The sequence below is a fragment of the Larus michahellis genome, chromosome 3 (genome assembly GCF_964199755.1).
Source record: "Larus michahellis chromosome 3, bLarMic1.1, whole genome shotgun sequence".
In the NCBI taxonomy this organism is placed as follows: domain Eukaryota; kingdom Metazoa; phylum Chordata; class Aves; order Charadriiformes; family Laridae; genus Larus; species Larus michahellis.
Window position 1 is genome coordinate 125,187,135 of NC_133898.1, and position 26,638 is coordinate 125,213,772.

Genomic DNA, 26,638 nt, shown 5'->3' on the forward strand with positions numbered 1-26,638 from the left:
GTGGAGTTGGGCCTCGTCCAAGAGCGGAGGACAATTGGCTCTGCCTTTTCCAAAACAAGGGCTTGTCCCCTGGCCTGCTTGGTGCTTTGACGTCTTGTCTCCATGGCAGTGATCAGCTGGCAAGACTGATAAAAGAGGCCCTCTATTCATTGACTGCAGTAATCCCGGCCAGCGCGGTCCTGCCGGGTGCTGCAGCAGGCGGAGCAGCTGCTGCGGCAGGCAGCGAAGAGGCAAAATGGCTCTTGCTCTCCTCTTGGCAGCAATCCTGGGACTTCTCATTGTCAAGGCTGTTTTGTCTCAGCTGAGAAACCCGAGCTCCCCTCCTTGCATCAGGGGCTGGATCCCTTGGTTTGGAGCTGCGTTTCAGTTTGGGAAAGCTCCTCTGGAGTTTATAGAGGAAGCTAGAAGCAAGGTAATGGCTGTGGCGGCGTGCCTGCTTGTGGGTGCGTGCTCAGGGTGGCTGCCTGCAAGGGGAAAAGCGAGGAGAAACTTCTGCTTTAAGTTTGCTCCTTTCCTGTCACATTTTATAGCATCAGAAGCATTTAGCTGGTGAAGGATCCTCTTTGTACCAGTAACGTTGCTGAGTTGTGGATGCGATCCAGGCATGATCTCTGTGCTGTGATCATCCTGTTTGGACCCAGCACCTCTGCTGTTTCGCTTTTGCAGTCCGGCTGCATGTTAATCTTGGTTCCAGAGAATGTGGAAAGCCCTGTGCCAGGCGCTGGGACCAGGAGACTGATTATTTATGTGCCTAAAGTTAGGCGAGGTTTTTGAGTAGCAGCTGGTGTCCCTCAACATTCAAGGGAGGCACAGGCATGCTTGGCGGGCAACTTTTTCCATCCTGAAAAACTTATGAAAGACGGGTGTGAAAATTTAACCGCTGGACATGCCTTTTTTTCTCTATGTCTGTCTGATAGGGAGAGCCTAAATGATTAATTTAGATTAGATGTTTAATTTCTAGGCAGCTGATACTAACTGACATAAACCCCATCTTCCCGTTTGCATTCGGTGATGATACCACCTGCTACTGATGCGATATGGTCAGCTTCAGGTGAAGGACCGCACAGCCCCCTACTTGCAAAAACTAGCTAAAAATGAAACTCCTGTAACATCCTGAAATTTGAAAAAAAAATATATTAACAACTCATGGATGTGTAAAATTTTCTTTCTCGTTTTCAACTATTAGATTTCCTATTTGTAAGTACTTCTCTGCAGCCATGGTTGTTAAACTCGTGGTGTTAAATGAAAGCAGAGGTTCAAGCAGAATCAGCTGAAGTACGAGGTGTAAGAACATCAAGTGCTGTCGGTCTTGTATTAAAGCACATTGGGTGCACCTTAGAGGAAGCTCACGTGCCTCATGTTCCTTGGCTTCTTCAAGTTTAACAGGCTGGTTTTAACCTTATATTGCTATGCCCTTCCTCTGTCTTTCATCTATGCAAATCATGCTCAGTTACTTGTTCATTCATCTTAGGGCAGAAACGTAGGACTGGAAGAAAACTCATTCCAGTCCATTCTCCTACTATTTCAGAAACCATACCACATACTAAACTAACCAAGCCTCACTCAAAAAACCCAATCATAATATTTCTTTGACTCTTCTGATGCGAGGCTGTTAGAGAACCTCCTTGTTCTATTAAAAACAAATCCTGGTGGCAACCAAATTAAGGCAGCCTGCCAAACTGTCCTTTCCAGTGCAATGCCTTTTGGGGACAGAACGGGGGTTGTTCAGCCTGGAGAGAAGGAGGCTGAGGGGAGACCTTCTCGCTCTCTACAACTGCCTGAAAGGAGGGGGTAGAGAGGTGGGGGTCGGTCTCTTCTCCCAACTAACAGGCGATAGGACAAGAAGAAACGGCCTCAAGTTGCGCCAGGGGAGGTTTAGATTGGATATTTGGAAAAATTTCTTCACCAAAAGGGTTATCAAGCATTGGAACAGGCTGCCCAGGGAAGTGGTGGAGTCCCCATCCCTGGAGGTATGTAAAAGACAGGTAGATGTGGTGCTGAGGGACATGGTTTAGTGATGGTTTTTGTCAGAGTTAGGTTGATGGTTGGACTCGATGATCTGAAAGGTCCCTTCCAACCTAGGCAATTCTATGATTCTATGTTTCGCCGTGACTTAAGCTTGCCTTTAATTGCCTTTTTTCCCAGGAAACTTTTAGCAAAATGTCTTAGATGAAATTTTAAAACAAACCTGACAGAAGAGTCCTTTTTGGGGGTCCATTCACAGATTGAATGAGCAAAACTTTTACGTACTGAAGAGTGTGTTGAAGTACAAATGCTAACTTAGTGGCTCTGAGTCCATTAATTTTGATGTTCATTTGCCTGGGGACCCTTTACGCCGCTGTTGGTGCTATGGCAGCTGCTGCCACATCTGAACACACCAGAACCCCCTGAAGGACTGTATAAACTCCAGGTTTTGTTGGGACAAGAAACATTTTCAATAGGAGAAAACTCAAAATAAGGCAAAGGTGAAAGAAAAGGCTTTCTTACGCATCTCCCCTTTACTGTGTGCTTACAGATAGGACTTTCCCTTTGACTTTTTTCTTAGTCCAGCTACTCAGCGTCCTTATGAGTTGTGACCTCTCCCTTCTGGTCCCCCGGGCCAAGAGGGACCTTTCCGTCCATCACCCCCAGGCTGGCTGCCTGCCTGCAGCACGATCATCTCCCACTATCCCCTTCCTCTCCTTAAACATCCCAGGCATGTCCCCCTCCCTTCCCACCTCCCACACTGGCACGAAGTGCTGAGGCCAGGAAAAATAAGCCTTTTCCTGCCTCCTCCCTTTTAAAGGAGTAGGCACTGTAGCATCCTAGAGCCAAAGCAAATAACAGGTGCTGCTGCCAAAGGGGTCATTAACGGGCATTACAAGGGTTGCAAAAAACATCTGCAATAATTTCGCAATTAGAAGATTCCTCCCCTGGATTAATCCTTCAGTCTGTCAAAGTGACACTCATTTCTTTTTCTGTCTTAAACAGTTAACTTTCTTACTGTTGGCCCTTTTGTGTGTATCCCTCACTGCTTTTTCTCTCAAGCCCCGGAGTAACACACCAGACTTCCACTGCTTCTGCTTGAAGTTCACTGCTTCTGTTTTCCTCCTGCAGAAGAAGACGTGGGCTGGAAGAATAGTCTGGTTTTCCCCTTGTGTCATCAGTGGGTCTAAAAAAAGAAAGATCCTCTGCTCTAGTAAAATATTTAATCTCTGCGCTAATAAAAGATACCACCTCTTCCTCCTAAAGCTGCCTGGCTAGTTAAAGGAATTTTGCAGGTGGTCTGAGACGAGCAGGGTGGGTAACTGGAGCCACCATGCAACACAAGAGCTGTTTCATGAGGGGTTCAAAGGATGTGATTCCTCACTCTGCCTGGCAAATGTGGTAAGAATTAGTAAGGAATTCCAAATGCTTCCCAACAGCTTGCTAATTAAGCTAACAGGAAAAGTTCAGTAAACCCATGAGGCTGTTCCGCACTGTTGTATGGACCTGTGGATCCAAACCTCACTCTCAGTGTGTTGATGGCGTTCAGGACACGGTGCCGTGTCTCAGGAGTCAGGTAGACGCCTCTCAGCCTTATTCGCTGCATGTGCTTGGTTGAGGGATGGCTGGCTGGGTTACCTGGCAAGGGATGTGCGTCCTGCGTGAGGTTTGGTGGAGGGGAAACAGGCTGGAGGAGAGGACAGGGCTTCTGGTGGAGCGTTTCTGAAGAGTGTCCACAGCTGAGTTGCTAATGGTCTGTGACCCTGGTCCTGTGTACAGACCAAAATTCGAAAATCCCTGAGAGAGAGGGGACATGGCATTGAACTCGTGTGTGTGTGCATGCCAAGGGAGAGAAAACCAGCGGAGCGCACCTACCTCCCAAAATGCGTCTTGGCAGGACTGCAGCCGAGGGTTGTTGCTCCCTGTCTGGCTGTTTCCCTGATTTCTTTCCTGTGGTATTTCAGACAATGTTCTTCTGAAGTTTTTATTTCTCTGGAGCATCTCTTTCATGCAAGCTCAGATCTGCCTCTCATCGTGGCACTGCTGTTCTTTGCGGTTCTTTGCTGTTCTTTGTCCCAGTCTCTGGGAAAGAAAGAGCTTTCAGACCTGAAAGCAGTTTCATAGGCCCTAAATCCTAACAGGATTTTTATTTTGCTTTCTCTATCTTTATATGTCATCAAGGTCTCCTTAAGCGCTGTTTCAGACAGAGCAGTAAACTGGGACATAGTTTTGGCAGGCAAAGCCCATGCTTTGTTGGTACCCACCCGTAACACAGTGATGGTAAATGTCGAACTGCTTGACAGCTTGTTCCAGTAGCTGTTTTCGTGACATTAGACCATCAGCATAATTACACCGGGACAGATGAAAAATGTGTTTATTCAGGTGTCTGTCTCGAATAGCAGCTATTAGTAGATGCTCAGTAACAGGGTGTAAGGAGCACACCCAGAGAGAATGCCGCCTTCTGCGTTTCCTTCCCAGCTACTGGCTGGCAACAGTTGCAGGATTTCCTAGGCTGGAATTTGCACCCAGGTGACCTGGCTATGACAGCCTAATCCCCTTTTTTACCCTGTGTGTAATTTTGGCTTCCGCAGCATCCCAGGGCAATGAATCCATAATTTAACCATGAATCATAGGAAGAAAGCTACCTTCTAATAGGTGCCCATTAGCTTTTGCATTATGAGAAACTGGGAATAATTATTCTCTTTTCACCTTTCCTGGGATCTAATTTGACTTGGTCTCCTGTTATTGAACGTTTCATTCATGCTTGCTGTCCGTTCCTTTGCCTTTTCTAGCTCAGTCTAACCTGATGGGCAGAGATGGAATGGGCAGAGACACACATTAAATTGAAGGTGTGAGCCCAGGATGGGTTTAGATACTTGCTGTCCTTTCTCCACCCTGTTCCTAGCAAGATGAGAGCTCTAAATTAATTATTAGCACTTGTATAATAGATCTTGGGGTCATTTCAGAATGTGATTCTTCTAGCCATTCTTCTTCTGTGATGTTTCGAGGTCTCCTCATAGTTTAGACTATGACTCCAGATTATGCGCAAACTTTTAATTCCTTCTTCTAAGGACTGAATTTGGAATATATTTAAGGCCACATATCCTAAAAGCTGTATTGGGCTCTTCAGTACACAATATTTATCCACTACTAATCCTGGTCTTTGATAACGCTTGTACAAATTTGCTGAGCACTGGAATGACTCTTTGAAGCTTCCCAGGTCCTCCTTCAGGAGCCCTTTAGAAAGGCACCACGTTTGCGTGTCTGTCCTCCCGTTGCTGAGGGTGATTTAACGGATCACGGTAGGTAGTTCTGCAACTTCATATTTTAATCCCTCTAGAGTTTTGAATTGGAATATTTTATCACTGGTTTACCCGGCACTTGTTTAATTCTATTCTACTTAATACTTCCTTCGAAACAAGATCTCAGTCCATCACTCGCAGTGAAAGGCTCCGGGGTGGTCCTTGTCTTGAAGTGGTGCAATTGCTAACTCAGGTTGCGTCCCCACTTGGTTTCGTTACACCTTGAGCATTTATCAGGCTCGGCGACACACTGGGCGAGTTCCTGCATCTGGTATGTTTGGAAAAGTCTTTATTATTGGGGGTGGGGATTGCCATCAGCGTCTTGATCCTCAAACCTTTTTTAATATTTTAATTTATCAGCATTTTAAAATGTTTAGTATTTTAATTTTACTATTTTAATATTTTAATAAATATAGTATTTTAATAGTATTTAATATATTTATATATTATATTTTTATACTTTAATATTATTATAAATATATTATTATAAAATTTATTTTATTATAAAATTATTATAAATGTTTATATATTTGTATATATTTATATATTATATATTAAATATAGTTAATAATAGTATTTTAATAAATAATTAATTTATTAGATATCATATTTATTTGTAATTTCGTGTTTGGACACAAAATTCTGCTGTCTGAAAGACACGTTTTTGAATATCCACCACCATTGTGCTGTTCAACGAAGCTGACTTGGTCCTTTTTAATTCCAACTGTGTTTAATCTCGGTGTAATTTTAATTGCTCTAAATAGATTGCAGTACGTTGGATGAGATTCAGCACCGGACTGTTTGTGTAGGTGTTTACAGGTACAGGGGACGTCCAAGCTTTACTGGTAGTGAGGGGACACCCAGTCAGTGCTGTTAGTGGAGCCTACGGGCAGTTCAGGTCGCCTTCGTGAAGGGAGGCGTGCGGGAGCTGCTCGGATGAGTTGGGTTTTAGGCTCCCCTGACTGCATGGACCCGATCTCTACTGCCTGTAACAGGAGCTTGGGCATCTTGCTCACACGTAATCGTCTTCTATAAAGTGTTTCAATCTTTAATTGAGTGCGACCTTGATTGAATAATTAAGTTTTATTGCAGGTTGCTGTTAGTTCAGATTTAATTCTATTTTAAAATTAGTTTAAGTGCATTTTTATGTTAATTTAAAATTTAAAAAAACCTCGTTTTAAAACACAGTATAAATTCACTGATTTTTACCTAGCCTGATGATGAGGACCATAAAAATCCATCCTTAGCAGTTTGGCTATTATTAAAATGATATTTTATTTATTATCACCCAGAGAGTTTAAACAGTCATTCTTTCTTTAATAATTTGCAGTTGAAGGACACAATCAAAATTCAATTGATATCAAGAGGAATCTTTTCCTTGGCTTCAAAGAGCTTTTAATGAAACAGGCTTTACAATACAGACACAAACAACACAAGAATTGGTTAAAGTCAATAGCATAAGCCGCGCGAGCGAGGAGGTCTCAAGGCTTTTCAGTACTCCACACAGGTCAACAGAAACCTTTTTCTGACCCTTATCAGCAATGTAACCTGGAAAAGAAAATCGGGTTTCCTGATATGCCAAGAGACAGTAGGAACCCCCAGACCTTTCCATAGCTACAATGACTTTGCCGAAAGAAAGGGGTGTGCATATAAATGTGAACGCTGGGCTTTTGATTTCCAGGGCTGTTGCGTGTGAACAGAAATTGCCTCCACTAAGAAAAAGATGCTAAAGTTGCTTCATTTCTAAATTTTGATTTTTATACCGAAATCTAACAGCCAGTAGGTACTGCACGATTGTTTGCTAGTTTAGAGTATCTACAAATACCAGTGATTTTTCTCATAATGTAGGAATTCAGAAGTGAATACCTATTGCTGAAATTTTTGAGAGGACGCTAGGATTAAGGGAAAATGAAAGAATGATTTATGGTATCGAAAACTTTCCCTGAATATAAGTCTCAGCGAAGTTGTTACTTATTTTGGTATTAATCTTTAAATGCCTGTACAAGAAAGAGATTTTTTGTATTAGCAGAACCTTTAAACTATAAAATAATTTAAAAAAAAATTTTAAAAGGATGCAGGGGTGGGGAGATTTTGTTTAAAAACTGTAGATTCAAATAAGTAGGATTATGGATTTTTACAGTGTGGGTACTTTGCGGTGGCAGCGAAGGGATGCACTAGAGAATCCATCACTTGAGTTCTTTAAATCTAGGTAGGTTGTAATTTTTGAACTGTAATGTAATTCAAATATAAAATATTGATCTTGGGGAAGGAATCTCTTCTGCTCTGCAAGACGTTAGGCAGGCCCCTGTGATCTTCCCTTCTGATCCCTAAGTTGAGAGATTTTGGCCTGATTCCTGTTCGTCTTTGTGCACTTCTGAGCCAAGGTGTACAGAGAGCAGGAAGGACCAGGTCCTCCCTCCACACCTCTCGGCAGCGCTGAAGCCCTGTTGGGGCTCCCGTCAGACGTGTTAACAATACAGTAATATGAAATCTTTGTTTGTTCCAGCATGGGCCTGTATTCACAATATTCGCTCTGGGAAAACGGTATACTTTTGTGACTGATGAAGAAGGATCTGAAGCTTTTTTTAAATCTAAAGACTTAAATTTTGAACGGGCAGTACAACCAGCTGTCGAGAACGCAGGTAAATGAGACCTAGCTCTTTTTTAAATGGAAATCAAATCCAGTTACCCAGGAACATTAAAGCCCAATCCAAAGCCCTTTGGCTTTTTGACCGTACCTTAAATGCTTATCTTAACCCATGACCGTGGTACAAAATGAAGGCGAAATGAGATTCCTTCATATGGATCCAGCACTGTAAGCCTGCAAAGTGATTTGGATTCAGTCTCAAGGCATCAAAGGTTTCAGATCCAGGGAATGTTATTACTTTTAGCCTTAAGTAACCCCGGTTTGAAATCAAGTCGTTTTCTGTGGCTACACACTCCACCTTTGTGTACAAGGTTTGGAGCAATAGTATGTTGTCCTAGTACTTAATTTGCAAATCAGCTTGCAGCAATAATTAGATGTTACCCTGCAATAAAACAGTCATTAGAACGGGATGAGGTGTGTATCTAATCTGCAGTGGCATGCTCCGTCAGCTCATGTGCTTGTATCCACGTGGAATGGCACAGACAGGAATTCTCTGAGTAGTTTGGCAATTCTGGACAATGCAATGAGAGAGAAGCAACATGGCAGAGAGATTAAATCATAGAATCACAGAATCCCCATGGCTGGAAGGCACCACTGATAATCACCCATTCCAAGCCCCTGCTCAGAGCAACGTCAGTGGCAGCAGGTTGCTCAGAGCTGTGTCCAGTTGGGTTTTGAGTATCTCCAAGGATGGAGACTCCACAGCCTCCCTGGGCAACCTGTTCCTGTGTTTGACCATCCTCACAATAAAAACTTTCTTACGTCTCAGTGGAATCTCCTGTGTTCCCATTGCCTCCTGCCCTGAGAAGAGCCTGGCCTCATCTTCTCTGCTCCCACCACCAGATACTTATCCACACTGATAAGATCCCCCTGAGCCTTCTCTTCTCCAGGCTGAACAGTCCAAGCTCTCTCAGCTGCTCTTGTTATGACTGAGACAATGTACTATAGCATGAAGACCTAAAAACTGTTTTTTCTTGTTTTAATTTATTTTTAATTTCAGTCAGTTTTGCGGAGCGCATGCGCGTCTCTGTACAGCCACACTGAAGCTGGGGGGAAATCTCTGGATTGTTGCTTCTGGCACTGAAGCTTCATGAGGCAGGAAGAGGTTACCCAGATGGGTAGAGGCAGAGGGCTCACCAAAATCTTTACAGGGTTAGAATGAAGCTTTCTGGGAATTTCACTCTAGGAAAATGAGGCATTTAAATTAGAGTCACGAGTGTAAAAAATTTCGCTCTATCTTTCCATGAAAATCTACTTCATCTACTTTCCAAAACATGTTTCTGTTTCTTTTTGTGTTTAGTTTCTGTCCCTGCGGAAGCATTTTATCAGAACCATAGTAACCTCTACAGCATGATGAAAGGAAAAATGGGTCCTTCTAATCTGCACATGTTCACGGGTACTTTGTGTAAGGAACTGCAGGAGCACATGGCACAGCTGGGCATGGAGGGCACAGGCGACCTCAATGACCTGGTTAGGTAAGGGAATTTTGCAGCACATCTGTAACACATGGGTGTCCTACGTGGGACATCTAAACACCTTTTATCTAAAGGTGTTTCTCCCAGGTAGGAGAAACATCTCAGTAACCTATTTGGAAGAAAAAAGAGAACACAGTATCTTCCAACAAAACCTGTTTCCCAAAAGATGGCATAAAAAGCTCCATGTCTTTATAAAGAACTTAAGAACAGACAAAATGCTTGGTCTTCAGCAGGATGAAAACGTTCCCTGTGTGTTTTGGGCCAAGCTTAGCCCAAAACTTAAATAAGATCTCTACAACTGACTTTGCTGCCAAAACTTCATCCTCCATGTAAAAAAAGTCCCTTTACTGACAGTTTCATGTGACAACAACAGAGCTTGTAACTCCTCCTTCTTCCTGATCGTCTGGGAGAACACCTAGATCTTACCTGCCCATCAGGACTACAAGTTGAATATTGCCTTTGGCTTGGACCTATTTCTAAGACCTCACACCCAGGTTGTATTTTGCTGACTTTTTCTGCATAATACATCTAAGGTACAGCTTTTTACTGCAGCTAAACCTGCCACTTCAATTACTGCAATTTGGATTAACTGGTGAAAGACGTAGGGGAAAGGGGCTTTGAAACCTCCCAGCCCTCGGTCCCGCTGGTCTCAATACTGGGGTGCAAACCCCCACATCCCATGGTGTTCCCCCACCTGGCTTCTGAGATAAAAGTCCCGTCTGCTTCTTGTGAAAAAACAGAGTCACGGAATCGTTAGCGTGCTACGCCATTGCCTGGTACGCTAATATGGGCTCACGTTTTCTTGTTATTCCCCTGTCTGAATCCGTCCGTGGTCTTTTACCTGGGCTCAAGTTTCTGAGGGGAGGGATGGACCTGTTGTTCTTGTGGTCCGCACAAGGCGTGGGTGCCAATGGTGGCATGGGTGTACAGCTCATACGTGAAGCGTGCCTGGCTCCCTGCTCCATCCCTGCTGCAGCCTTGGGGAACAGGGCGTTCTCCCCACCGCCGTGGCTGTCACGGAGACCGGTCACCAAATCTGAATCTGCTGCTATTTGTCTAAAATGAAAAAAAAGTCATAGGCTAGATGGTAAACTACAGAATTCATAAGTCATCCCCAGTAAATCTGTGCTGAGTGTAATCTGTTCTTACGGTTTTGCCAGACAACACAGGATAGAATTGGAATGCAATGCCCCGGATAACTGTTACTTAGCTGCTTCAAAATTAAATCCATAGAGCCAGCAGGTGGCTCCGTCTGCCTTATGATCTGTAGAAAAGCAAGAAAGCGAAAGAGCCATTGCCTGAAATATGCGTTTAGCAGCTGCTGGAACCCAGCAAAGATGCATAAGGGCTTCTCAGGGCTCAAGAGTACAGGTGAAGCGGGCTGGGAAACGAGCTCAGGGTTTGCAGGATAACAGAGGAGCAAACAGGGAGGAGTGAGATAAAATAAAACAAAAAAAGCATTGTTCAGTCCAGCAAAGCTGGAGCCAGAGGGAGGATTTCTCGGAGTGTCTAGTTGCGGAAGGGCTTGTGCAATGCCCGGAAGGTCCACGTGGGTTATACCTGAAATAAAAGGAGTGGTTAATGGGGAGAAGGGGACCTCAGTGCCCAGAGCCTTTCTGCCACTGCTCAAGTGACCAAACGCTAACTGATGAAGTTCAGCCACATGCAGAGGACTAGCCCGAGGTCCACGTATCTCCCAGCCTCTGCTTAAAATCTGCAATAAGGGTGTGAGTGAGGTATGAGCCTTGTGCCAGCCCTTCCATAGTGGTGCAATGCTTGAGTCCCGCACTTTTAGTGTTGGCAATTCAACACACCGTGTCCTGACCTAAAACTGCTGCAACAGCTTCCCTGTAGCCTGTAAGTCATGGGGATCTTGTCCTTGCAGGTATGTCATGTATCCAGCAGTGGTGAACACTTTGTTTGGGAAAGGCATCTGCCCAACAAGTCAGAGTGAAATCAAGGAGTTTGAAGAACATTTTCTGAAGTATGATGAGGACTTCGAATATGCTTCTCAGATGCCCGAGTGCTTCCTGAGGTAACGGAGCAGAGCTGATGCTTGATGCAAGCATTACAGGCATTTTGCTTGCTGGGATATCAACCGCAAGAGAGATTTTCCCTGGAGGATGATGCACTGTCTTTATCGATGGTGTGTCCTTGGATCAGGCAGGCTTTCAGCTAGGTGCTTCAAAAAAGTTCTGACTTTGTCTCACGCATTTCGAGCATTGGAACAGGCTGCCCAGGGAAGTGGGCCAAGGAACTCCAAGGAAGGGAGCTTGTCAGTGCTCTCAGGGCCATGACAGCACCTTGAACACCTCCAAATAGCCTTCAGAAAGAGCTAAGTATGCTCTAAAAATGTGGCCTTTATGTCTTAGGGGAGGTCATTCTTGAAAAGATTGAGCTATAAATTGTCCAAAGCCGCAATGAGAGCCCGCAGTGGAATAGATATGAAAATCTCGGAGTCTTGTGGTCACCGGTCCTGGCTGCAAGATGAGGTCTGGCCAAGGTGAAGTCAACACTACTGTCAGATTGACACTTGAGTATTCATCCACTGACTGCTGCCCAGGGGCTTTTGGAAAGAAACCAAGGAGTCCTTCTCATGGAAAAGGAAATGTCGGTTTGTGCTGCCTCAGTTAAGTGCTCCTTGTTTGTTGCTTTTCTTTACAGGAACTGGTCTAAATCCAAAAAATGGCTTTTAAAATTATTTGAGAAAGTAGTGTCAGATGCTGAAAAGACCAACCCTTCAGAGACCACATCCAAGGTAAACATCCAAGGTGGTGAAAGCTTACTTCGTTGTATATTCTGATTGAAGCGATGGAGGGCAGGAATTATTTCAGTACTGGAGGACATAAGCTAAATATGTCAGCTTTGATAGCTGTGCCTTAATTGTCCAGTATTGCTGTGACCTCCATTAGGTCAGACCCCTAATTTTGAGTCCTACTCCTCAATTTAGTTTATTTCCTACAATTCTGACAATTAACATCTTTCTCCGGGGAATTTTAAGCCAAGGGTTCAGAGCTGTGACCCATTGCCAGCCTCCAGTATCGCAGCTGCAGTGAGCAGTTGAAAGAGGTGAGAGAAAGACCTCTTCAGTTGTTTCTCTGAGGGCACCGCGCTGTGAAATTTCAAAACCTTGCATGTACTATTTTTAAACCCTGGTGTAGAGTGAGTAGATCCTCCAGCAGCCAGACTAGTAGAAAATAGCTGATTACTGGATTGGAAGCCAAGTACCCTAAATATTGATTGTGTCAAAGCTGTGATAAGTTGTCCCCCTGGTTATTCTCCTTAGCTATGGCAGGAATTCTGTCTCTCCAGTTGACAAACGCGAGGGCAGACTGGCCTGGGAATTTTGATCTACCAAATGGTTATAGAACAGATCATTAAACAAACCAGGTTTTATTTGGACTTTAAAAGCTTTACATACCAGAGTTTCTTTCATAAAATAAACCAGAAAAATAGAAAGAAAGAGAGGGCTGGAGAGGGAGTGGTGGGAGGTAAGAAGGTGCGGGAAGTAGGAGGCACGTACTTGCTGTCTTAGATTGGGTGGGAATTTGGAAAAAAGAGCGGTCATTTTTTATTCAAGGTCATCCTTTTCACCTCTGAAAAGTAGACAGGAAGCTTTGCCTTGAAGGCATGGTGGCCCTGTAAATATTTAAGTAAATACTATAAGAAAAAGCCGATGCTAGAACATTACACAGTTGCTATAGTTTCAAAAAATATCAAGCCATTGAAGTCATTGGTTAGGTCACTAACAAAGCACCTGGAACTAGGGACTTTGCTGATACATCAGACCATCTCTTCATAACAAGAACCTTTTTGGCAGGAACAGAGAGAACATTTTCTTCATTTCCATTCATTCAACTTGTTCAGCCCCATTGTCGGGTTCTTTAAAGTAGAGAAGTAGAGCAGGAATTAAAAAAGAATAGAGATTTCTTTTTTCTTTCTTCCACATACAAGCAACAATGGGGAGCGAGGGAAGCAGGTTCCCTAAAAACTTTAAGAAAACGGAGGGCAGTGCGAGTATTCAGTAGGGATTCACGTGGCGCACTGACGACTTCTGGCCCTCTGCCTATGAGTCTCAATTTCTCTTAACAGCTATTGTCTCTACTTTGTGACTGCAAAAAAGCCATAACTAACTTCACTTCTCTTTGATAAATTAGCCTCACGTTAATATCCTTGAATTTTAGTAAGCCCTACCCTAAACTACATTTTAATATATTTTTGGAAATACACATTATTATCTTTTATTTATAACAGACACTACTGCAACATCTCCTGGACAACTTGCAAGGAAAACATCTGGGTCCCAATTACGGTCTCCTGATGCTCTGGGCTTCCCAAGCAAATGCTGTCCCTGTAAGTACCTCCGCTAGAGAAACACATTCTCTCCAACCTGCTCAAAAGCCTGTGTTTGGGAAGCAAAGACTTCGACCCAGAGGTCACACACACTGCATGTATTCCAAAGAAGGGATTATCACGCCCACGTGCATCACTACAAATATACCCAGGCTGCAATGTCACAGAAGCAATGACAAGAAAAGCTCTGCTTGTATTTTTCCTAAATTATTATGTCCCTATCGTAACATTTCGGGAACATATGTCTTATAGATATTAAGATCACAGTCTTAAGCTGGGAAGAGCATTTAACTCTATTTTAAAGCACTGTGGCTGCATTATAGTAGGGACTCTGTTTTAAATAGCCTGGTGTTATCAATTGTAAAGAATATCAAAAACATATTGTAGAGTAACTTCATCTGTGTGTAAATCCTTGAGTGATTTTGACTCTTTTGCTTTGGGGGATCTGCCGTACAAACGCCAATGTTGCTTCATGGGCAGAAAAGGAATAGTTTGATTCTACTGCCACTTAAGTTTTGTCTATGTTAGGAACAGATTTGACGGATTAATGATACAGATATATGTATGCTAACGAGCCCAATAGATCTAGCACACCTTAGGCTGACCAAAGACATTTATAGGAATTTCTCAGATGAAAAATCCATAGCAGCAAAAAACATCCGTTATTTACCATGACTACTAAGCTCTTTCCAGCGCAGTTATGTCTGTTACAGATGTGATGTAGAAAAAAATGATAGTGAGTTATTTTTATATGTACTCCTAGTGGATATATCTATGGTTTTTCTAGATTGCATATTACTACAATTTGCCCAAAAGGAATTTCTTCCATTTCAGTGAGGTTTCTATGGATTCACATGTTGGTATAAGTGAGAGGCATAGCCTGCTGTCTGTTATCAGGATAACTGACATTCCTTCCACAACACGATCATTACTTACTCCTGTAATATTCAGCTGTAAATAGACATACAGATATTTCGTTGTGTCTCAGAATAGTCACAACCACTGTTCTGGTGACAGGAATAATGAAAAAAGGCCTTTCACTTTCCAAGGGGATTTTTTTACAAGTGCATTAAACCCTTTTATCTGAACCAATTCAGTCATCCCTCCTCGTCCCGTGGAGTGAAGCCACGCTGTCCAAGTGCTCTACAAGAAAACTAAACTGCCGGATTTGTTGTGCAGAAGGAGGGCTGCATCCGCGCGGGGCTATTTGGGAAATAACAGTAGGAGTTCTCATCCCTCGCCGGCACAGATGGCCTGCGACCAGATCTGTGTGCAGACTGCATCTCCCGCTAGCTCAGCAAGAGGAGAGAGACTCCTGGCAGGGCTGAGAGTCCTTCTGGTTTCATCCTACTTAAGAGGATTTTCTCCTTTCCTAAATTTCTTGATTTTCAACCTCATTGCATAATCAGTTAGTAAATTATTTCTAAAGGGGATCTACTACTGCTTGTTTTGCTAATTAAAACTTTTCCTGCCCATTTTAGTGTGACTCACTGTGACAGTGCCCTGCAAGTTATTTAACCTCATTTCTGCTAATATTAGTAGGAATTTACTATTTAATTTTTCTTCCATTCATGCAGCTAAATCTAATCACACATAACGATTTAGTAATTCATTTTAACACCTAGTTATTTGAAATTAAAGAAAGGATTCTGTGTTTCAAAGCTCAAAGCCAAAGCGATGTCACGTTCACTGAAGGTAAGTACACAGCAGATGACTAGAGCTAATCTCCCAAGATCTGGGCCCTTAGATGTGGATTTACCCTGGAAGCACAGCTCCCTGTGCATCCCAACTACAACAGGCACATCCAAAAACGTACAAATGTTTTCATCCGCCTCTGTGATTTGCTACAAATATACTGCAATTCTGTTCCATGTTCCTGAGTTGAAGTACTTTCATCTCTGTTTAGGTTGCGTTTTGGACCCTTGCTTTCATACTCTCTTATCCTTCCATTTACAAGAAAATCATGGAAGACCTGACTTCTGTTTTTGGCAAAGCAGGTAATAAATCTGATCGCGTCCGTCTGGAACCTAGAAATTATTGATTATGTGTTGGCCCAACACACGGCCAGTGGTCCATGGCTGGGAATAATGAATGTTGCTGCTGAGGGTACTACTGATAACACAGAGTTCAGCTCTGAGTTCTTTACTCTGTATAGGCTCAAGACATATTTTTAAGCAAAAACACCTTTGATGTTATCACAAGAAAAAGAACCATATGTACCTGTCCCTTCATTCCACACCTATCATTTAGATCTAGATTTGTATTGACCAGCCTTGTGGTTTTTTCATGCCTCTATGATAGGGTCAGATGAGGTTTTTCAATTCAGCTGCTTTTCATGGTGTGATGTTCACCAGAGTTACAGGTATTCTGTGGAAAAACAGGTCAGGAACTGTTCTCTTTTCTCTCATCTGAGGCCAGTTTGTCCGGCACGAGTCACCCCCACATGACTAATCTCTTTCCTTCAAAAATCAGTCACCCACTGGGAGCAGTCACTCACATATGCACTCCCCTGAACCCTGCTTAGACTTTCCTGTAAGACTCTTAGTTGGCATGGATCAAAACCACATCAAGGAACATGTCAATCATTAACCAATAAGGATAATCATGAACCAGTGCTTAAGCCTTTCTCCTGGCCCCGTTTCATTTGCTGGTGTTAACATAGCCCAAGAGCTCTTGGTGCCTACAGTCCCTGAGATTTCCATGCAGCGTCCTACCGAAGTAGTGAAAAAGTCCAGGGACTCTTAACTTCCAAGATGACCTTCGTTTGGCCTCTTCTGGCCAATACCATACCTACAGCTACCTTAGAGTTATTAAATTCTCTTCAACAGCTTTTCTTAATTGTACTGATTTTGGTCCATTTATTTACTTTGAAATATAAAGAAAACTTCTGGGTAAAAAGTCTTAAAGTCTTGAGGTATTGTATCAGAAGGTCTAAAGCAAGACATGTCAGCATGTACCAAAACAAGTATGGAATCTAATTTTTACACAGAGTCTTCTTTCTCATGCCACAACAGGTAAAGATAAAATAGAAGTGTCTGAAGAGGAGCTTAAGAAGCTCCCTTTTATTAAATGGTGCACTTTGGAAGCCATACGGCTGAGGTCCCCAGGTGCAATCACCAAGAAAGTAGTAAATCCAATAAAAATTCAGGTGAGTTTTATTGGTTTTTGGTTTTCCCCAAAAGGATACAAAAAGATGATTTTGCTTGGAAAGGGGCCTCCTAAAAGATCTGGATAAAATTAAAATAGTAGAGATATTCCACAATCTCACTTATATATTCTGTTTGGGTTTAACAGATTTATTCAACATCATTAATTTAATCACCATTAATTTAAGAGTGATTTTGCTTCCCTTGCTCGCAGTCTTACCTTCGATTTTGAATTTACTTTAGATTTAATTGAATTGAGGTGAAGATACTGTGCAGATGGTATATGAAATAGTAATCAGACACAACAAATACAGTAGAAGGGACCACAATTTAGTAACTGGTAAAACTCATTTTCTGTTTGTCCTCCTCACTGCCATTCCGAAGGGAAGTGCCAGCGTTCAGGAGTCTAACAAATAAATGTTTGGGAGAAAAACATTCCCTTAAGCAATCACCACTCATGCCTATTTAAGAAATTACAAAAGTCCCATAAAGGTCTACTGTCATATAAGACTTTCTATGAATTTCTTTGCATTTTGAAGGAAGCGCTTAACAAAAGATTTAGCAACAAATACCAGTTCATACGATACATCAAGAAGCAGGAAAGACAGAAATAATGTTTCTCTTATTTCTCTACCTGAGAAACCAAATTAGAACAAAAACAGTCTTTCCACGTTCTCCACTGTTTAAATCTTACTTATGGAGAAAAGGCCAATGGCAAGAAGAAGCTTCAAACATGTAATATGTCCACCACGGCTTCACCACTGTCACTTGCCCTCTGTTAGGACCTTCTACTGATGGAAGAGAAGTACTAAGGAAGGACTGTTTTGTTAGTTGAACCCGTGATTTTCTCTTTTCTTAGAGTTTTTTTCTCCTTTTCAGAATTACATCGTCCCTGCAGGTGACATGCTGATGTTGTCGCCATATTGGTTACACAGGAATCCAAAATATTTTCCTGACCCAGAAATGTTCAAACCGGTAAGTTGTCATTCTTACCGTGGGTATTTTGCTGTCTTTTCTCCTCTTCACTTATTTCACAATAAAAGCACATGGATAAATTGGCTTAAAGTTGGGTATTCCCCATTGTCTGCAGGATGGCCTTGTATACAGAGAAGATGTGCAAAAAACAGAGCCTGTAGGAATAAGCAAGACTTTAAAGTTCAGTTATATATTCCAAATAATATGGTACTATTTTATATCACTTTGATCTTGATCCAAAACCTACCATGGAAGGACCCCACCAATTTCACTTTTGAACCCAACTCCAAGAACTCTCCTCTCGCTGTGATCACAGACTCACAGAATGTGTTGGGTTGGAAGGCACTTTTAAAGGTCATCTAGTCCAAGCCCCCTGCAGTCAGCAGGGACATCTTCAACTAGATCAGGTTGCTCAGAGCCTCATCCAGCCTGGCCTTGAATGTCTCCAGGGATGGGGCCTCCACCACCTCTCTGGGCAACCTGGGCCAGCGTCTCACCACCCTCAGTGTAAAGAACTTCTTCCTAATGTCTCATCTAACCCTCCCCTGCTCTAGTTTAAACCATTGCCCCTCATCCTATCACTACATGCCCTTGCAAACAGCCCCTCCCCAGCTTTCCTGTAGGCCCCCTTCAGGGACTGGAAGGACCCTATAAGGTCTCCCCGGAGCCTTCTCTTCTCCAGGCTGAACAACCCCAACTCTCTCAGCCTGTCATTTGTTTGTGTAGCTCATCTCCACATATTTAGTCAGGCTTATTGGTCTTTCCAGTCAGATGGTTTCTGGTAGGTATTAGCTCTTCTAATTCAGTAGCTCATCTAGGGTTTCTTGATTATTATTCCACTCCAGGTGGCCGTGTGGGCAGGCTTGTAACTGCTCTTTTTAGCACCATCCGCTATAGAATGGTTTGTCTTTTTTATAGAAATACATCAAGGAGTAATTTAAACAAAACTTCCCTTCTAGAAAACTCTTTACCAATTTGAAATCCCTCATAACAATTCCTGCCTGTTTGAAACCCTAAACAGAAACCTTGATGTAGCGCCTTATTTCTTTAGTAACTTTATTCCTAAGAAGCGAGATAGCTTGTTTTATAGAAACTCACCCTTTTTCCATGAAGAATGGGTGAGTACCCCTTGCACATTGCCATTCCAAATGGTAATCGCCTTGCTTCGTCACCACTGAGATTTTTTTTTCTTGCTTTTATTGGATTTTGATACTAACAGGTTTCCTCTTCAGAAAGCTCTAAACAGCCCAAGCTGAAAAAAATCCAAAATAAAAACACAAGATTACATCTTCTCTAAGATGGCTCCATCAGAGGAGTTAGCCACCATCAACTTGGCAAGGTGTTACTTGAAGGCTTTGGTAGAGCTGCGCCGAGTTTCTGGAGGCTGGTGTGGTTTATCACCCAGCATTCAAGAGATTTACTGCTGTCAGTGTCACCCACCCAAACTTCGGCCCATATTGCCTCGTTCCTTTTCTCTGAAAGCAACTCAGGGTGGAGGAAGGAGCCCCGTGGGTACAGACAGGCTGGTTTTGTTGAGAAGAGTTCATTTTGTCACACGCTAGCTTGCACCTGTGAATGGGGCTGGGCAACGCTTGCCTTTCTCCTGCGTGACAGCGCATGCACCTTCCATTTATCTGTGCACAGCGTCTTAGAAATGGTTTGTGTGCAAGATGCGCATGAGTCATTTGCGTGCTGGGATACAATTTTGTGGCTGAGGGAAGGTACTGGTTGAAAATTTACTTTGAATGTGCATGTATTTAAAAGGAGAAGGTCACATTTTTACGGGCGTTTCGATAGCTCAAGACGCAGGATTTAGAAAAACGGGGAGGTATATAGGAAGAATGCTTTTGGAGTGATTTTGAAAAGCCTTCCAGCACTAACTATGTTTCAAATGGGACCCTCATTTCTTTCCCTGAGGTAACGCTGACTTTTGAATCCAGACTCTAACACTAACAGGTTGAATGCAAAAAATGGCATTAGTGCAACTTTGTATTGAGGATTAGCTGTCCAAGGTCATTTTTAGCTCAGAGAAATAAAGTTAAGCTTTATTTATATAAGTCTGATTTGGAAAAAAAAAAGTTTCTTCCCACAGGATCGTTGGAAAGAGGCAAATTTAGAGAAGAATGCTTTCTTGGACAGCTTTGTGGCATTCGGAGGAGGGAAGCATCAGTGTCCAGGAAGGTCAGTGAAACAGCTGGGGTTTATTTATTCCCAAACCCTGCAGAGAACAACTCTCTTGAACTGGGCTCTTACACTTGGACATAAAATGTTTTCATTGCTTTGCTCTTTGTAAGTCCCCTAATGTTCAATATTATTTGGACCTTGTTTAAACTGATTTGAAAGTGGTTTCATTCCTGGAAAAGACAGGTTAAGTCACGATGTAAAAGCAGAATCTGAGACTAGCCTATCGAGAGATATCCCACAGGGAGGACAGTCAGCCTAGCTCTGCTGCTGCTGAGGCACCTTTTCATCAAGGGAGAGTTCTTCCACTTACAAACATGCCAGTTTATAGACGCAGGCATTTAGGTCGCCATAAACAGCTCTAAACTAACCTAAAGAACATTTCTCTGGTCTGAGACTCTCTTTCCATCCTCTATCATGCCATTGACATCTTTGCTAATCTTCAAATGTCTTAAGTGGCTCCTCTCTGTTTAAATCTTGTCTTTGCATTAGGGCCCATGCAACTGTGTGATGGTTTGAATTGCAGATCCCGTCTCTCTTCCCTCCTCCAGCAATGCCAGCCTCGGTGCTTCCTGCATTCCTTCTGCTGTTTTCTCTGCTGTCCCTTTTCCTGGAACCAGTCCCAGGGAGCCGGCTGCTCCTCGTTTCTGTGTTCAAACATCTCTAAGCTCAATTCTCTGCCTTCAAAACCTGGTCTCCTCTAGGAAGCAAATAACCAAGAATCCTTAAAACTGGTCAGTTTAACTCAAGAGTCCCATATGGATCGAGGAATCCAGAGGGTGTTGCAGAGGGTCTGCGGTCTTGAAACTGCAGCCTATAGCAGGCTGGACATGACTGTCAGATAAACTTTGTGAAGGCATTAAAGACGTAAACAAAATGAATGAAAATGCATTTAGGCTTGCCGGAGGAAAGTGCTCACTCACTGCTCTACCTCTGTGACTTGTACCGTATTCCTGAGCTCAATACGAGCCCAGGCTCACTCCCAGCCAGGGCGACAGCAGAATTCACAAGAGGCATCCGCAGGTCCAGGACAAGCTGCAAAACAATGTTTCTGAAAGCTGCTTGTTTATATATACTGACCTAATTCTTTGTTCAGGCTGTTCTCTGGACTCTGATAATATCTTTAAAATAAGTTTGTGGTTGGAAAGAAAATTATAACGTTTCTGCATAGGCAACGGATGGAGAATCTTTTTCTTGCTGACACACAAAAAGTCCTTTCAAAAGCCTTTGGCAGCCTACTTGGTAACACACACCTTCCTGCTTTTCAGCAATCATTCTGAAAGAATAATGTTGTGTCTTAGAAGAAAGGAAATCAAATCAAGGGATGTATTTAGATCCTATGTTGCAGATTTCTTTGGTATGACTGAATGAAACAAAGATATTCAAGTTTAAAATGCATTTTCATTTACTTCGGTACTGGGATTTATAAATGAAATCTGTTAAACTTTTAATTTCTCCGTTGCAAAAGTTCATAATGAAATTAAAAGATAATTTAATCGAACAAAGCTAGAAAATAACTAACTTGTCAAATATTCTAGCAAACTGGCATGGGGAGAGCTCTCGCAAAGCCATTTGCGTGCCATCTTTTTTACCTAGAGGAAAAATTCGATGGCAGTGAAGCTACTTTTATCTAACCAGGTGACTATTGCCTGTGCGACCGTGCTTATCTTGCCTGGCTCTGTCTGCTGTCTCCCATCTTATGCTGACTTCGTAAACCCTTCAGCACAATGGCCCTGATTTCGTTCTCAGATTCCATTTACTGCCGGACCTCAGTCCACAGCTGGGCTCCTGGGCTCCAGCACAACACCAATACATAGCAGTGCACTGGGGGCGAGATTTCAGAAAGCACATCTTTGTCGCTAAATAAAACAGGAAGGCATCAGTGCCTCAGAGTTTTTACAGGAAAACTGCTCTAGGACTCAGTCATGAATACGACGGGCAGGTGGGAACTAAGGGGCATTTAGCTGCAAGAAAGCTCATGGTTTCTGCTCAGTACAAGGTGCTGCGGGAGAGAGGGACGCACTGGGACTCTGCAGTCCTGCCTTTCACTCCCGGGCTGTCCCTCTGCCCGCCCTCAGATGTGTGTGTTACTTGTCATCCTTGTGTCTCAGCATCTCTGTTTGCAGAGCAGAGTAACAGCAGCAGCCTGCTGGGAGAAGCACTTTGAGATCTAGCGGTGAGCCGTGCTGCAGTCAGTTACGGGTTACATCCGTTGTCGCGCAGAGGCAGATGAACCCCGCCATGGGTACGGAGGTGTCAGAGCTGGCCAGCTCGCATCCGGCTGTGTTTGAAGGACAGAGCCCTGTAAATGCAGCATTTCCACTTTCAGGCCAACCGAGAGGCATTTTGGCATTTGGCCACATCGTCTGTGCCAAACCACTGAGGTTCAGAGGCAGGACCTCAGGCACCAGGAGCCCAGGACCACACAGTGCAACCAGTGCAGTGACTGTAAGGAGCCCACCTTTGTACAGTGCACTGGCACGGAGTTTGGGCTAGCAAGTCCTGCCTGACCTGAGCTAATTTCCATTGAAATATCTCTGCACTGCATTCCCCCGAGCTCAAGGTCACCAAAAGCTCCCTACCTCAAGGTAATTCCAGTGTGAAATCACAGAGATAATTTGGGTTTGAAGCTACGCCAAAACCAACAAGCATCCTCCCACTCCGGAGCACAGGGCGCAGATCTGGATGGCTCTGCAGGAGTTAGCCTGCGTCTCGCGGGGCTTATTAGCTTCCTCTTCACACCTGCCAGGCCAAATCCAGCCTCACGCCATGTGCCGTCGTGTGGCCTTCTCCCCAGTGAATTCCCCAATAGCTGCTTTCTCCAAGTTTTCCAGCATCTCTCAGAGAATGGAAAATAAACTGTGTAGAAGAGCAAGGTAGTAGTACTATTTTAACTAGGTATTTAAGACTTGGGTCTGGATTCTGCAAGTGAGTAATCCCTTGACCCGGCATAGGTACATGGTAGTGCCTGAATGCAGAAAGCTCTTGCATGGATCGACTTTAAAAAACAACAGCCTGCAGTTCACCTGCAGTTATCTGAAATCTTCTCCGGACTGACTAAAAAAGACCTTTCTTGAGAGTGTCACAGAAAAAAAAAAAATCCTGCCCTTGGGTCTCATACTGCATTCTAACGCTGACGCATTAAATAATAACTCCCGCTGTCACAGCCACTCTGATGTCACCAGGCTCCCAGCTGTATTATATAACTTTATATAGCACAATTAGTCATATAGCCTTTTCTATATCTGACTGTCTTCTCACTCCTGTGAAGTTATTTCAAGTCGGCAAGCGTTAGAAGAACATAAATGTTTGTACAGTGGAAAAAACCATAATGATAAGGGGCTGTTCTAAAATAGGGTGTCAGAGGGATACTGTCGGTTTAACGTTTCACGGGAAAGAAGGGGCAGCCGCTACATTCACGTTCTTTGCTGAGTAACAAAGCTGAACAAAGCTACAGCATATTTTCCTACTGGAGATAAACTTTCAGGCAGGACTGAAGCATGGAATGTAAAATGTGTCAAAGACACCTTGTTTCTTACCTGATGATAACACACGTGTGATGGTGAGGCTGGATGCCCAATGTTTTCCTCCCTTTTCTTGCAGGTGGTTTGCTATCATGGAAATCCAATTGTTCGTTGTGCTATTCCTATACAAATATGAATTTGTGCTTTTGGATGCGGTACCGAAGGAGGTAAAAGATCCATGCGTTTGTATGGCATTCCGCGTCTTTATATCCTTCATTCATCACACTCAGCTGAACAACTGTGCTCGACTACGGTTATCTATAATGAAGCAAATTTTTGAGAGGAGCTTTAATAAAACATGTAATGAGTAAATTGATCTTCTTTTAGCTCAGGGAACCCAGAGTAACTCCAGCAATGTTAGTAGGGCTGCGCTATCCATACAATAATGCACCCACAAGAGTATTTTGTCTCATCGTTGCCTAATCATTACAAGAGATTTTATAACTGCTTTCTGCCACTCACAAAAACAATGAATATGGAACTGGATTATTAATACTTTAAAGATATGAAATGAGATGCATGGCATGGGCTTTGTATGATTGCCCTTTAGGCTGGAAGTTGGAAGCTCGGAGAACTTAATTCCTCTGCTCTCCTTGAAGAACATGAGATGTTGATCTCAAGTAGTGGTAGAAAGCCCACCCAGAATATGGAGGAAGGTTGCCTCTTCCTGATGGATGCTGTGTTGCCATGCCAGCTCTCACTGGAGTTGATTGTAATTTGGGTCCGCACCCACAGGCAATTATGCTGATGAAGATATTCAAAACCATTAGAGTTTCTTAAGATCACATGTGTCATCCTCTGTCAGAGTGAGTGGAATAAAAAATAATCCTGAAGGCACTAGTCAGTGGCTTCAGCAAAGCCAAGAAATACTCCCAGTATTTAGTCCAAGAATATGTTTATATCTTAATATTAAAGCATGATGATGATTCCATTAACTGAACTAACTTAAATGTTTCTACTGATTTTCTTCTTTTTGCAGAGCCCTTTACATTTGGTGGGGACACAGCAACCCATGGCACCATTCCGGATCCAGTATAAATGCCGGGAATGAAAGCTGCCCAGCGGTAACTTACCTTCCTTTGCCAGCCACCCCTGGGTAGATGGACCACTGAGCTGTGTCCCTGTCCCACATCTTCAGATAGGTTCTCTGCCTTAACAGTTCTTAATTTAAACTTTAAATGCTGTGTATACTCTGGGTTGTGGTATGCCATACCAGTATAGTCGTATCTGTGCTCCTCACCTGATTGCCTACCTCCTACCATTTAAAAACCAAGTTCTCCTGCCAAATTTGTAATTTGTGGGCCAATTATTCACAGACTTCGCAAATCTGATATACTAAACTCAACAACCAGACATTCTGAACAAAAAGGTGCTATGTTTGGAAATCCTGCATGGAAGTTGTGCTAGAACCAGAGGAAAAGCAGGTCCCTTGGGCCAGGTCACTGTTTCCTGCAGGTCTCTCTGAACCAAGGCTAAAGTGGTGCCTGATGGAGACTCCATAGAGCTCCCTGGTGCTGGTGTGCACAAAATACAGGGCAGTGCTGAGCAGAGACCTCCGGATCAGATCTGCAGCCACGATAAACTAGCGTCACTTATTTATCACTCCCTGTGTCGCTAGGTGAAGATCTGGCCTGCTCTGCCTACAATCGGTGCCAACTTTTCGCAAATAAAATGCATCTATAATGGAAAAATTGCAAGCATGGGAAACGCTGGGGTCTTGTTCCACTGGAGCACCTAAAATTTCTGCTGAGCTTTATTTGCTCCACAGGAGTCAGAATCGGCCCTTGCATGAACATGCAATGAAAGTTTGATCGTGATGTTTGGCTTCTAACGAAAAGCGATTGCAAGAAAAGCTATTGCTATTCATTAGACTGGTTGTCTAATATCTAGAACACTTTTGCTTTCCCTTTAACATGTCTTACTTATAGAACAAATTGCACAAACCTAAAAATATTTAATCCTATAAAGAATACCTAGTAAAAGTTGTGCGAAGAAGCTGTCAAATAAGTTCAGATACCAACACTCTAACTGCTGTCAGATTTCATATACGATAATAGCTGGCATGTATTTTTAGTCTTTTAAGTAACGATTATTCATCATTTGAGAGGTATTTGCGGAAAAACACAAGTGGACTTTCAACAGCAGTAAAAACTATGGGAATAACATCCATAGGAAAATAACACATTGGATAAGTCATTAAATGGTTCGCATACCTCAATTATGGATAAAACAATTTAACAAGCTTTATTGATTTATATGGCTGGAAAATGATTCGTCCAACTTCTAATTTAGCTCATAATGGTTAACTCTGCAAGAGTTGCACTCTTAACTGGGGTGTCAGAATCTCTTCCATAACTGAAAACTACTCCCTTGGTTTACATATATGGTCGTTACCCAAAAGTGTATATTTTAATTGTAGAATTTGGAAATGTCCACAATATCTGTTCAGGTATCTTGTAGCTTTGCAAAGATTTCTTTTTTTCCCAATGTACATTTATTTTTATTTTTCTGTTTAATTAACTCTGGGTTTGGGTTTTTTTGTGTACGTGTGCAGTTTTTTTTGGTCAGGGTTTTTTCCCAAGCTCGAAAAAGGAAAATTCTGTAATGGCAAACTTGACTTTAAACTAAAAAGGTCCCTAAAGGAAAGTATTATTACCTGAAGGTCAGCGTCAGTTTGGTTAGAATGAATAAAAGGCACCTGAAGCCAACTAAAAGCGAACATTTAATAACACACCACTGCACGGGGCTTCCGATCTGTCCTAAAGACGAGCACAATTCTGGTCTAGTTTCTGCATATTGCTGAGTTTTCCAGACTTGGTGTGATCTTGTGCCTGGTGAGAACTACGTTCTGCCTCCTTCCACATCCTGCAAGAACAGCCTGGGGACTGCGTTAGGGTATGTGATAAAAACCACATTCCCCCCCCAGAAACAGAGGAGCAAAAGCAGGTGGGGACCCTGAGCAATGCCCTGCCCAACACCTCCCAGGGCTGGCCGTGTCCAGGGGTGACAGCCACCGGCGACAACGGGAGCAGCTCCCACCTTTTGAGTTGCGGGGGGACACTGCCTGGGG

General features: G+C 43.0%; 1 protein-coding gene across 1 annotated transcript; it reads left to right on the forward strand.

Annotated features, from left to right (window-relative positions):
- Nucleotides 1-216: 216 nt before the first annotated feature.
- On the forward strand, nt 217-26,104 carry CYP39A1 (cytochrome P450 family 39 subfamily A member 1). Its single transcript, XM_074582019.1, has 12 exons — nt 217-412; nt 7,774-7,909; nt 9,215-9,389; nt 11,275-11,424; nt 12,054-12,147; nt 13,644-13,742; nt 15,649-15,739; nt 16,757-16,890; nt 17,768-17,863; nt 19,956-20,044; nt 23,648-23,735; nt 24,548-26,104. Exons 1-12 carry the CDS (start codon nt 236-238, stop codon nt 24,617-24,619), a joined length of 1,401 nt encoding a protein of 466 aa, XP_074438120.1. The 5' UTR covers nt 217-235; the 3' UTR covers nt 24,620-26,104.
- The last annotated feature ends 534 nt before the right edge of the window (nt 26,105-26,638 follow it).